This window comes from Cervus canadensis, chromosome X, assembly GCF_019320065.1.
Source record: "Cervus canadensis isolate Bull #8, Minnesota chromosome X, ASM1932006v1, whole genome shotgun sequence".
NCBI classification, from domain to species: domain Eukaryota; kingdom Metazoa; phylum Chordata; class Mammalia; order Artiodactyla; family Cervidae; genus Cervus; species Cervus canadensis.
The window spans coordinates 50,891,855-50,905,632 of NC_057419.1; the positions used below are offsets into that span (position 1 = coordinate 50,891,855).

The 13,778-nt window shown below is 43.0% G+C and overlaps 1 protein-coding gene and 1 pseudogene across 1 annotated transcript; one reads left to right on the top strand and one right to left on the bottom strand.

The window, feature by feature from the left end:
- The first annotated feature begins 3,727 nt into the window (after positions 1-3,727).
- Positions 3,728-6,079, top strand: LOC122436004 (sperm acrosome-associated protein 5). The gene is made up of 4 exons (XM_043460126.1): positions 3,728-3,924; positions 4,357-4,515; positions 5,707-5,785; positions 5,889-6,079. The coding sequence occupies exons 1-4, from the start codon at positions 3,780-3,782 to the stop codon at positions 5,983-5,985; spliced, it is 480 nt and encodes a 159-aa protein (XP_043316061.1). The 5' UTR covers positions 3,728-3,779; the 3' UTR covers positions 5,986-6,079.
- Positions 6,080-11,661: 5,582 nt separating this feature from the next.
- Positions 11,662-12,137, bottom strand: LOC122435545 (annotated as a pseudogene).
- Between the last annotated feature and the right edge of the window lie 1,641 nt (positions 12,138-13,778).

Sequence of the window (13,778 nt, forward strand, 5' to 3'; positions counted from 1 at the left end):
TAAGTAGTGGCTGGGAGGCTGTTTTCTCAGGATGGGCAGGGACGATCTCCTTTTGTCGGAGGTGACAGTTACACTGATCAAAGGAGCCAGCCACAGAAATAATCTGAATCAAAGAGCTTTGTGGTGGAAGGTGAGGCTGTTGCAAAGGCCCTGCCTGAAGTAGGACTGGTTTGGCATATTGGAGGAACAGAAACAATGTCAGTGTGTTGGGAATGTAGGAATTGTGGGCAAGGGAGAAGTGAGTGGGTTGCAGATGCCCTAAGGCCTCCCCTGCCAGGGACAGAGCTCCTATTTCCTTCTGGACATAATAGGATGCCATTAAGCGGGAGGGGAGGGGGTCAGATTTTTAAAAATCCAGTCTGAAGCAATCTAGCATTATATATTAACTTTTTAAATACATGTATATTTGACTTTTTCTTTAATTGCCTGTCTTGCACCACTAAAATATGAGCTCCGCAGGAATTTACTTAAGCACCTCCTGTATGCCTGGTAGTGTTCTAGACACTGGAATACAGCAGGGAAGAAAACAGAACCAACCAACCAAATAAAATGATAGAAACAGCTATGTAATCTAGGGCAGGACTTAACTCCTCTGGGTTTAATTTCCTCATCTATAAAATGAGGATAATGACAGCACTTACATATAAGACTGTGGTGACAAATGAACTGTTAATTGTAAATAGTTTAGAACAATCCCTGGCACATAGCAAGTGCTAATATATAAGTGATGATGATGATGTTGTTGATTAAGATAAAAGTAGACGTGTGTATGTATAAAACTTTTACTAATAAGAAGGAAAAAATAAAAAGATGACCTGCAGGCTGCTTTGTGGATAACAGATTGCAGAGGGCAAGGATGAAAACAGGAAGAATAGTGAGGAGGCTTCTACCAACGGGCCCAGTAAGTGATAATGGAGGCTCAGACCTAGCTCAGTATCTCCTGTGTGCCAGGCACTGTGTGAAGGACATACGACCTGCCTCAGATACTCCCCATTTTCTGTGAACAATCCTGTGGTCCTCCCTCTTGTCAGGTGAGGAAACTGAATCCCAGAGATACTAAGTAACTTGCCCGAGGTCACACAGGTTCCCAAGATCAGATCTTTAACTTCTAGCCAATAATACTTTATTTGGTATACCACAGAACTTCTGGAAAGTACCTGAGGGTCCTTATTCCAGAACCATTAAAAACAAGGCAACAATTTTTTGGGGGGGGGCCAGGAATACATATGGAGCTTCCTAACAGACAAAGCAAAGAGAGAAAGCAGAGAAGTAACTCAGGTCTCTTGGAATCTTAAGGATTTGCACCTCCTGGATACAAAACTTGTCAACTCTCTGAATGCATCAGAAGGTGGAAAATAGGAGGATCTGGACCTTTAGGGCCCATGTTATTCTGGCCTCTTCCAGCCTGTAAACATAATTTCTCTACCACCTTGTACACACACATATCTTGATTCCAGCTTGCACTTCATCCAGCCCAGCGTTTCTCATGATGTACTCTGCATATAAGTTAAATAATCAGGGTGACAGTATACAGCCTTGACATACTCCTTTTCCTATCTGGAACCAGTCTGTTGTTCCATGTCCAGTGCTAACTGTTGCTTCCTGACCTGCATACAGTTTTCTCAAGAGGCAGGTCAGATGGTCTGGTATTCCCATCTCTTTCAGAATTTTCCAGTTTATTGTGATCCACACAGTCAAAGGCTTTGGCATAGTCAATAAAGCAGAAATAGATGTTTTTCTGGAACTCTCTTGCTTTTTTGATGATCCAGCGGATGTTGGCAATTTGATCTCTGGTTCCTCTGCCTTTTCTAAAACCAGCTTGAACATCTGGAAGTTCACAGTTCATGTATTGTTGAAGCCTGGCTTGGAGAATTTTGAGCATTACTTTACTAGTGTGTGAGATGAGTGCAATTGTGTGGTAGTTTGAGCATTCTTTGGGGTTGCCTTTCTTTGGGATTGGAATGAAAACTGACCTTTTCCAGTCCTGTGGCCACTGCTGAGTTTTCCAAATTGCTGGCATATTGAATTAGATTGGACTGACTGAGATTAGGTTGGGATAATGCAGGGTAGCATTGCAGTAATAGGCAGGGATCCCAGTGAGAATCAGCCCAGGTGAATGAGATGAAGCATGTTTGTGAATGGAGGTAAAGATGGGCAGAGTGATAGAGGATGGAAGTAAACAGCAGAAGGTGAGGAACTAGCTATTATACAGCAAAGGGAAAGAGGGTGAAGGTCACTTGGCCCAAGGTGAGTAAAATGGGGGAAATGGGGCCCAATGTGAGTAAAAAGTGGTAAATCTGAGACAGAGTGTGACTCAACAAGGGTACTGTGGGATGGAGTGGGAGCAACTCAACATGAATCAGGAGCAGAACGAGAGTGATGAGTGGAAACAGGGGTTACATTGGGGAGTGACTTTAATGAGATAATGAGAGGCAGCATGTGAGTAAATGGAGGCAGTGAAGATAGAGGCAGTGAAAAATGAGAAAGAACAGAGGCGATCAAGCATAGAGTGAGTATGTGTGGATAACTTGGGCTAGTGTTTGAGAGTAATATAGTTCCAGGAAATGCAGGTAATATGGGGGCAGCCCTTGAGAGAATAGAAGTGAAGAAGGGGCAGAAAGAGAGTGAATGAGATGGGAATGAGGCCCAGAGTCAATGAATAAAGCTGAAGGATAGGCCACATGAGAGTGGATGGGAGTCATTTGATGCGGTGTCAGGCAGTGAAGGTTAAAGTAGGAAATGAGAGTCTGAGTAGGAGTGAAAGGAGGTAAAGAAGGAAAGGATATGAGAGAGCTTGGGTTATAGTGAGTAGAGGGTTACGGAATTACAGAAACACAAGGCCCAGCATGAATGAATATAAATGGATACAAGGCAGTGTAAGTGGACAAGGGAATAAAAGCTAGAATGAGGATGTGGGTGAAAAAGCAGTAGAATGAACATGTATATGTAATATATAATGTGGGGCAGAGTCTGATTAAATGGGTGTAATGTGGGGCAGATTCCAGTAAATGAGGGTGGAACAGAGCACATTAAGTGAAGAGAGGTGAAGGAGGTGCTGAGAATCAGTAAATGGAGGTAATGTGGAGCAGAGGGTGAGGGCACAGTAATCATATTTTTTTAATTTTTTTCCCATTTATTTTTTTATTAATTGGAGGCTAATTACTTTACAGTATTGTAGTGGTTTTTGTCATACATTGACATGAATCAGCCATGGATTTACATGTATTCCCCATCCCAAGTAATCATATTTTATAGAGCATGAGGAATCCAAGGTGGTAGTAGGTATGGTGTAGTGACTAGAGCTGACTACTCAATGGAGCGGGGGAAATGGAGGTGATGAGGGGCAGAGTGAGGGGAAATGGAGGTAACCAAGTGGTAGAGCATGATTAATGGGAGTTGAGTGGGACAGTGTTAAGGAACATAGGGGAATGTGTGCTGAGTGTGAGGTCTAGCACTTGGGTCCTGTCAGTCCCTTGGGTGTCCCAAACCCCTCTCTCCCTGCATCCCTTTCTGACATCTCTTGGTTTCTCCCTGTCCTTGTCTCCTTCCACCTCTGTGCATATATCAGTATCTTTCTTTTTTCTTTGTGTGTGTCTTTAAGAGAGCTGGTACAGGGGAAGATGATGAGATGCCCAACCCCGTCTCTGGCCTCTGTGTTCTAGAATCTATCACCTAGCTCTTTGCTCATAAAGCCCATAGTTCCAGTAACCCCTAGTTCTGCACACTGCAGGGTGAGTCTGGAGCAGGGGAGTAAGTTAGGAAGACTTGTGGCTGTCATAATGCAGGTCTCAGGCACTATTGTTGTGATCCTGGTGATCCTGGTGGCTGCCAATGTGGAGGCCAAGATCTACGAACGCTGTGACCTGGCAAATAAGCTGGAAGCGGCCGGCCTTGAGGGCTTCAACGGCTATACCATTGGAGACTGTGAGACCCCAGTTGCCCCAAATCCCATCCATGCAGTGAGCTGCCCACCACACTCAGACCCAGACCCCACCCCCTTGCTATCTGTTATCTCCCCAGGCTAGGGAATGATCCTCTTGGTCACCCTCTGACTGTTATGAGTAGTTTAACTAACTCTAGTTTCATCATCATTGCCTTCCCAACCATTTACCCTCATCTCTACTAACACCACCATCATTACCATCAATGTCACCACTGCTAAAATCACCGTGAATGCCATCACCACCGCCATTACTGACACCTTTCCAGAATCACCAACATCAACACCACCACCAAACCAAGATCATCACCCCCACAACTGACAGGAAAACCATGCCTGCCCCACTCCCTCCTCCTACCTTCTTCCCTATTCCCAGGACTCATGCCTCTCTGCTACCTTTTCCTTCCCTGCTCCAGGGCTGTGCATGGCACACTATGAGAGTGGCTTTGACACTTCCTTCGTGAACCACAATCCCGATGGCAGCAGCGGATATGGCATTTTCCAGCTGAATTCCGCCTGGTGGTGTTACAATGGTGTTACACCCACCGAGAACCTCTGCCACATGGACTGTCATGGTGAGGCGACACTGAGGACACACAGAAGCCCGGCCTGGCCCCACTCCCCAACATGCAGAGGGCAAGACTGTCTAAGCCATAATCTTGAGTAACAAGCAGAAGAATTATAGGGAAAGGAGCAGAGTTGCCTGCGCTGTTGCAGATACAAACCAGCCTGTATCCTTACCCAGACTGCCCTGAGGGGCTGTCTAGGTCAGGAAGACTCAGAGCTCCCAATCTTCACCTATAATGGAGGCTGCCATTTTCTAGGACTAGGAATCAGGAGGGGGAAACTGTCCTGATTTGGGATTGGGGTTGTCCAGGCCTGGAGGAAAGAAGCTGCTGTCTGTCTGTAGGAACAGAAACAAGGTACCTCTGTGCAGAAAGGAGAGAATTTTCCAGACAAGAGTGTTGTATTGTTGAGGACAAAACTGAATAGCAGTAGAAGTTGTTCAGGGTTGGCCAAAATGGAGACTGAGGTTATCTAGAACCAGCCCAAATGGAGGTTGAAGTTGTCTAAGTCCTGCCACAGTGACAGAAGAGGTTACCCAGGACTTGTCCACTCAAAGGTTGAGGTCATCCAGGACTAGTCAACATGGTGGTTGAGATCATTAACTAGTCAGAATGACAGTTAAGGTCATCCTCGTCCAGCCACCATAGCAGTTGAGATCATTTAGGACCAGGCACCATGGTAGCTGCAGTTGAACAGGACTAGTCAACATGGAGACTGAGGTCACTTGTAGCCAGTAAGAATGGGTGTTGAGGTTATCCAGAACCTGACAACATAGTGTTTGAAGTCCCCAGGACTGACCAACCTTGCGGTTGAGTGGTTTCCCAACAAGCCAACATCCACTGCAGTTGAGATCATTCATAACCACACAAAATGACAGTCAAGGTCATACAGAATTGGCCAACATGGAGTCTGAGGTTGTCCAGGACCAGTCAATATGGTGGGCGAGGTTATATATAACCAGCCAACATGACAGTCAAAATCACCTGGGATCAGTCAATGGGTTAAGGTTCTATAGAACAAGTCAACATGGTAGTTGATGCAATTCATAACAGGCTGATAAGTAAATCAATGTCATCTAGAATCAGACAATATAGTGGTTGAAGATATTCAGGTCCCAAGAAACCTAGAACTCCTGGTCCCTTATATACTGTCACCCTGTTCCTAGTACCCCAGATCACTCTGTCACCTTTTCCCTTTAGAACTGCTCAACCGCCATATTCTGGATGACATTATGTGTGCCAAGGAGGTAGTGTCCTCAGAGAATGGCATGAGTGCTTGGTATGTTCATGGGGATGGCTTGGACCCTGGGTAGCTGGGAAAGTGCCACTGTCACTCCATCAGCCTGTCCACTTCATCCTCCCTCTCTTCCTTCATTTCCCAGGGATTCTTGGAAGCAACACTGTTATGGCCATGATTTATCTGAATGGCTCAGGGGATGTCATGTGAATGCAAAACCTAACAAAAAAGTTGATTCATGACTCAGCTTCCTAGGAATGGAGATTTTATTTTCCTTTCTGTTCTTTCTTCTGTGGATATGATAAAGGATGATATCTATAAACAATGCAAACAACCTCTGATGTCTGGCTTTCTTCATTTTTTCAGTGCCTGAAAGTGCCCCTATTCAATCACTCCCCCCATATATTCAAAGCTCTAATCAGGGGACATGAGATCACTTGGGTGGGGGTGGAAGATAATGTAGTGATTAAGAATATAGGTTCTCCTGGGTTCAGATACCATCTCTACCACTTACTAGCTGGGTTGCCTTGTGTAAGGCACTTAATTTCTTTGTGCCTCTGTTTCCTCATCTGCAAAATGAGGATGATAGTGGTAGTAACTATCTCCTGGGGTTGTTGAGAAAATTAAATGAATTAATGTTTGTAAGGTACATAAAGTGGTACACAAAGCAGTTCTAAGTCTGGAGGTAGAAGAGTGGAGTAGGGAGGTATGAAAATTGGCTTCCCTTAAAAAGTATCACTCCCAGTTGAAGTAACTATAGGGTGTTTAATTAAGGCAAATACAGAATCTTCAGGGGAAAATGAATTGGTTTCAGCTGGCACAGGAAGCTCAGTAGGAATTGGGATTTTGAAGCATTCACATTCTCTCACATATTACCATTCTAACTCTCAGCCCCCAACTCCTCCTTTCATGATCTATAACCAAAGTTTCAAATGACAAACTGGAAATTTAGGCCAGGAATTCAACAGCTGCACAAGGTAATAATTATTTTTACAGTCCATTTTGAGCAGAGAATTTAGGCATTTGAACTTGCCATTCTTTCCCTTTATGCTGGCCAGCCCCATTGGAAGCAGCCACCCCCATGAGGAAGCAGTCTCTCACATTCTTTGTACTCTTTGGTTGCAGTGGATATTCAACTACCCAAAGCCTTGTTTTCAGTATTGACTTCATTCAAGATAAGCACAGATGATCATTAAGGCAGCTATCTGCACTGCATGCTGAAAAATGCCAGAGTCCCCCTCCTTAATGCCACCTGGATTTCCCCTGCCTTCAGCCTCAACCAGCCTAGATAACCAAATCTCACACTTCCTTGAGGGTCCAATAAAAAGTACCATCACTCTGGATACCAGTTTCTGAATGAGATGCTTATTTATCAAATGAAGCATAGATAAACTCTGGTGAATTTAAGTAAAAAGCAGATCTTCTAAAAGCCTATCAGGTAGCTCATAGTATTTCTGGGAAGATTGCATGATCAAATTCAGAAAGGGGGTAGGTCCACACACAGAAAAAGCCAAAATCTTGACCACAGAATAGGTCAGGGCAGGTATACTAGCACTGGGACTTCCCTGGTGGTCCAGTGGCTATGATTCTGCACTCCCAATGCGGGGGGCCTGGGTTCAATCCCTAATGAGGAAACTCGATGCAATATGTGGCAACTGAAAAGATCCCTCATGCCACAAGGGAAGATCAAAGACCACAAGTGCTCTAACTAATACTGGGTGCAACTAAATAAATAAATAAGAAATACGGGCATTATCAACTGTTGTTACTTTTGAAAACTGGATTTGATGCCCTAGTGTTTCCTTTACATTGTTCTGATCATGTATCCCTTCTATTTATTTACATTTATAATACATCATTGTTATTCCTTTAGTGGTTATCTCTAGATCTCTAATTTTATATCATGGGGTTTACTGATTCTTCCTCACCATCAAGGTGTTCTCCCTGAATTGAGCCAGAACATAAGAGAGCCCCTTGTGCTGGCAGGCCTTTGGTTTCCTGAAGAGTTGCATCTTTTTAGTTTTGCCCCAGCAGGACACCTTTGACTGTCATGAAGACATTTTAAGTCACACATAGAGCAATGTTAACCCTGCATTTATCACAAGATTGCAGATGAGGCTGAACTATCAGAAAAATGTCTTCAAACCTCAATACCAGGAAATCTTTGCTCCTGAGAAGTGGCTCACTTTCTCTATATGGTTGAGATAAATAAAGCAAGTGAGTGTTTTTCAATCCCTGTATGTCATGGCTTCCAAGAAGCTCAGAAAATAACTAGCTCAACATAATTATGAAAGATCATATGATCTCCATATATACATTTCAATTTTGCTTTGGTTTTGATCCACTTTTATAATCCTAACTAATAATAATATACTAAAAACATAAGGCTTATTATATGTGTGCCAGGTATTGTTCTAAATACTCAATTGATTTTCACAACAACCATAATGGTGTAGGTATTATTATTACCACTCTCTTCATCATCATCCCCATTTCACTGATGGGGAAACTAAGGTGCAGAGAAGTTGGAGACTTGCCTAAACTTAGAAAGCTATTAAGGACCCTTTGGCTCCAGAGTCTGTGTTCTTAATCACTATTGGTTCCTTGCCTCTAAGTGTCCTAACAGGTCGCACAGAGGGGAGCAAATAACAACTTACCTGGAACTTGGTCATGTCTGACTTGTGGAGTGAGGGCAGTGGCCTAAAAAGGAAGAACGGTTGAGTGAAGAAAACAGAAGAATTGGAGATGGCATGGAAAAGTTAGATTGAAAGTTCACCAAATCATCAGGCTAGAAATCCATAAATGCCAGCTATTAAAATGGCCATAACTGTAGCCAAAATATGGGAAAGAACATGTTTTCCCCACAGACCTCCATCATTCAACACCACCACCCTATCAGGGACCTCACAGGACCTCGCAACACTCATTCTCACCCATTACTGACTCCAGAGACCCGCCCCCCCCCCATTTCACACCCTACAGACCCTCCCATCACTCCAAATACTCTCATCACACACTCTACAGATTCCCCCATCACTGACTTTAGAGACCTCCCATTACAAACCCCACAAATGCATCATCACACACACCCCAAAAAAACACACCCATCAATTACCCTACACACCCTATCACTCACCTCACATCCCCTGTCATGCACTCCACAGATGCTATCACTCAGCTTACAGACCTCTCACCACATATCCCCGGAGACTTTTATTGGTCATATCAGAGCACCCCTCCAAGTAATCACCCAGTAAATTCACGTCTTTACAAAGCCCATACTCACACGTGTAACTTTGCCCACAGACCACTAGCCCTGTCTCACTTTCATTCTGAGTGAACCCTCTACCCTCTTTCATCCCCTGCTCTGATGTTAAGAACAGAATTCTTATTCTGGCGAGATCTGCCTGTCATTTCCAAAACCAGTCACAACTTCTTCCAACAACTACTTTCTTGGTCCTTGACCCCCACCATTTCTGATCACCGGGAAATTGCTCTTCCTAAGACCATCAGTGTTAGTAGCCCGTAGCATCACTGATAGTCATGTTCTGTAACAGCATTGACTGTGTGGCTGGCAAGAAAAATGGCTGTGCCAATAAATCAGATCATCAAGGGAGCAGACATCTTTACAAAGGTTACCACTCTATAGCAGAGAAAGTTTAGAAAATATGGAATTTCGGGAAGAATTTGAAAACTTGCAGTAAGAGCAGAGCCTTTTGTATAAAGGCTAGTGATGGGCAAGTTATACTCACATTTGGGGAGGTTCCTGGGAACTCATAGGAACAAACAGAGCTGAGGACCACAGACCCCTGTGGGGAGATACCACTGGGGAGATGTGGGAGGGAGGCCAGGAATAGTGCAACTATCCCTAGAAACTATTACCGGGAAGAAGAGAGGCAAAGCGGGGAATGATGCACTCCTCTAGAGATCAGTATGTATCACTGGAGAGATGGGGAGAAAGTAGTGGGTAGTAGTCCTCTCAAGAAGATAAAATTATGGAGATGGAGTAAAGCAGTCCTTAACGATAGACGCTATTGGGCTAGCAGTGGTGAAGACCCGAGTTGGTACGCTCCTCTGTGGGAGATACCACTGGGATAGATGGGGAGAACGCTGAGGGTAGTACAATTCTGTACTCAAAGAAAGAGATGTGTGAAGAAAGTGGTACCAGTAAACATAAGTTGGAGACAGAAGCCCCGGGAGAACTGGGGCAAAGTGGGATCCTAAAAGGAGACTAGGTGAGAATCCAGATCCGATAGTGACCCTCCAGGTCCATTTTGCATCCTCCTCCTGGGAACCTACCACAGAAAGATGAGGTGTGACCAAGATACCAGGCTCAAAGTCCTGTGGGTAGGGACTCTGGGTCTCCCTGAGGCCTAGAGCAGGAACAAACAGGGGGCAAACCAGTGCTCAGGTTCTGAACCTTTAATGCTCTACCGTATTAATCATACTCTACTACTTAGTCATGTGAAAGGCAAAATGCATGGGACACTAAAGGAGATTGTTTTCTTCAGGCTTTTGCAATAGGGAAGACTTTCTTTAAAGAGAAGCTTCTCAATGGCAAGGAAAGGAATCTAGGGTTTTATGTTGTTGTTCAGTCGTTCAGTCACTCATTCATGTCCAACTCTTTGCAACTCCATGAACTGCAGCACACCAGGCTTCCATCCTCACTATCTCCCAGAATTTGCTCAAACTTGAGTCCATCGAGTCAGTGATGCTATCTAAAGAAGCAGGTAAAAAAAAAAGAATCATATTTGAGTCATGAGAAAGGACAAGGACAGGGTTTATCTTGGAATATGCAGAAGTATTGGGGATTGCTATGGACTGAATTGTGTCCCTCTTAAAATTCATATGTTAAATCCTTAACCCCCAAGGTGCTATTATTTGGAAATAGGGCCTTTGGGAGTAATTAGCATTCAGTTATATCATGAGGGTGGGACTCAGGTCAGATGGGATTAGTGCCCTTATAAAAAAACTTCAGAAAGGCTGTGTCAGGCCACAGTGAGAAGCCAGAAAAAGAGCTCTCCCCAGGAACCAAATCAGCCATCCCTTTATCTTGGATTCCCAGCCTCCAGAGCTGTGAGAAATAAATTTCTGTTAAGACCCCCAGTCTATGGTATTTTGTTATGGCAACCTGAGCTGATTAAAACATGGAACTTTGTAGTTCCCTTTTCAGGAACACAAAAGGGTTGGGGAATTTCTTCACTGCTTTCCAGAAGCACAGGCCTCCCTCAGGTATAAAGTCCAACACTTCCAGTCACCTCCATTCCAGCTTACTCTGCCCCTCATGGCTCCCATTCCTCCTGACTCTACCAATCATTTAAATCTACTCCTTCTCACTGTGCCCCAGATTTACCCCATTCAGTAACACTGTTTATTCATTTTTATTCACTCTGCTTCATGGCTACCATTCACACACTCTGTACCTCATATTTTTTTTAAAGTGAACTCTTTTTTAATTAATTTTATTTATTTATTTATTTATTTATTTATGGCTGTACTGGGTCTTCGTTGCTGCATGCAGGCTTTCTCTAGTTGTGGTGAGTGGCAGGGTACTCTCCAATTGCAGTGCACAGGCCTCTCATTGTGGTGGCTTCTCTTGTTTCAGAGCACTGGCTATAGGGCAGGTGGGCTCAGTAGTTGCGACTCATGGACTCTAGAGCACAAGCTCAGTAGTTGTGGTGCATGGGCTTAGCTGCCCCATGGTGTGTGGAATCTTCCCCAACCAGGGATCGAACCCTGGTTTGGCAGGCAAAATCTTAACCTCTGGAGTACCAGAGAAGTCCTGTACCTCATATTAATACCTTTTTATTTCAAACAATGTTCTCACATATTTATTACTGAACCAAACTGCTAGTGAAGAAACAAAGAGAACATAGAAACAAAGGGAAAAATCACTTTTCTAATAAAACCTTTCCAAATGTCCAGATAGCGGTAATGTTTTCAGCTTGATATGGTAAGATGCTAGTGACTCTGATACAGCATAAATATGTGTGCCATCTCATGTGCAATTCCTTACAGACCCAGCTTTGTTAGTCTCCAGTGTCTTCTCTTGGAGTTGTACCTGATTTTATTACCAGTTTATTCCCAATCCATTAGGGAATGGGACTATTCTTTTGTTTCTTGGCCAGGAATCACTTGATCCTGAAAGTCTTATGAGAAGAAAGTCATAGTGAGGAACAGAATCAATCGTACACACACCACAATTGTGGAGAAAGAGAGAGACAGTCAATATCTCTTTTACTGTGGTAAAACACACATAACATGACATTTACCATTTTAATCATTTTAAGGTGTACAATTCACTGTCATTTAGTACATTCACAATGCTGTGCAACCATTGCCACTATCTAGTTCCAGACCATCTTCATCACCCCCCAAAGAAGTGCTTACCCATTTCCTATTCCCTCCTACCCCCAGCCCATGGTTACTACTAATCTACTTTATGTCCCTATGGATTTACCTATTCTGGATATTTCATGTTAATAGAATCATACACTATGTGGCTTTTTGTATCTGGTTTATTTCACTTAGCATGTCTTCAAGATTCATCCATGTGGTGGTATGGTATCCATAATCATTCCTTTTCATGGAAAAATTATACAGCTATACTACATTTGGCTTATCCACTCATCAGCTAATAGACATTTGAGTTGCTTCCACCTTTTAGCTGTTGTGAATAGTGCTGCTATGAACATTTGTGTACAAATTTGTGTTTGAATTTCTGTTTTTAATTTTATTGGGTATATTCCTAAGTGTAGAATTGCTGGATCATATAGTATTTCTATGTTTAACTTTTTGAGGAATTATTTTCCGCTGTTGCTGCACTCTTTTACATTCCACACCAGCACTATAGGTGTCCAATTTCTCCACATTCTCCCAAACATTTGTCATTTTCTGTTTCTTTTTGTTAGAGGCATACTAGTAGCTATGAAGTGGTATTTCATTGTGGTTTTGATGTGCACTTTCCTAATGACTAGTGAGGTCTTTCCAGGTGGTGCTAGTGGTAAAGAACCTGCCTGCCGATGCAGGAGACATAAGAGATGCAGGTTCGATCCCTGGGTTAGAAAGATCCCCTGGAAGAGGGCATGGCAACCCACTCCAGTATTTTTGTCTGGCGAATCCAATGGACAGAAGAGCCTGGAGGGCTACAGTCCATAGAGTCAGACATGACTGAAGCGACGACTTAGCACACATGCAATGCCTAGTGACAGTGAGAATATTTCATGTGCTTATTGGCCATGTGTATATCTTCTCTGGAGAAATGTCTTTGGAAAAAAAATGTATTTTTTTAAATGGATTTTTGTTGTCAATTGTAAGAGTTCTTTATACATTATGGATACCAAATGCTTATCTAATGTATGATTAGCAAATACTTCTTCTGATTCTCTAGGTTGCGTTTTGACTCTCCTGATAATGTCCTTTGATGCACCAAAGTTTTTATTTTTATTTTCTGGTCACACTGTGCAGCTTGCAGGATCTCGGTTCCCTCACCAGGGATTGAACCCAGGCCCTTGGCAGCGAAAGCCCAGAGTCCTAACCACTGGACCACCAGTGAGTTCCCAAAAGTTTTAAATTTTGATGCAGTCTAATTTATCTAATATGTCTTTCATTGCTTATGGTTTTAGTGTCATATCTTGGAAACCATTGCCAAATCCAAGGTCACAATGATTTACCCCTATGTTTTCTTCATATAAGAATGTATTACTTCTTATATTTAGGTCTTTGGTAAATTTTGAATTAATTTTTACATGTGATGTGCAGTTAGGATCCAATTTCCTTCTGTTGTATGTGGAAATCCAGATGTCCTTGCACGCTGTTGAAGAGACTTCTCTTTCCCCCATTGAATTGTCTTAGCACCCTTATTGAAATCAATTGACCATAAAAGTGTGGGTTTATTTCTGGATTTTCAATTATATTCCATTGACAGGTACATCTATCTTTGTGCCAGTATCACACTGTAGCTTTGTAGTAGGATTTGAAACCAGGAAGTGTGAGTTCTCCAATTTGTTCTTTTTCAGATTGTTTTGACTATTCA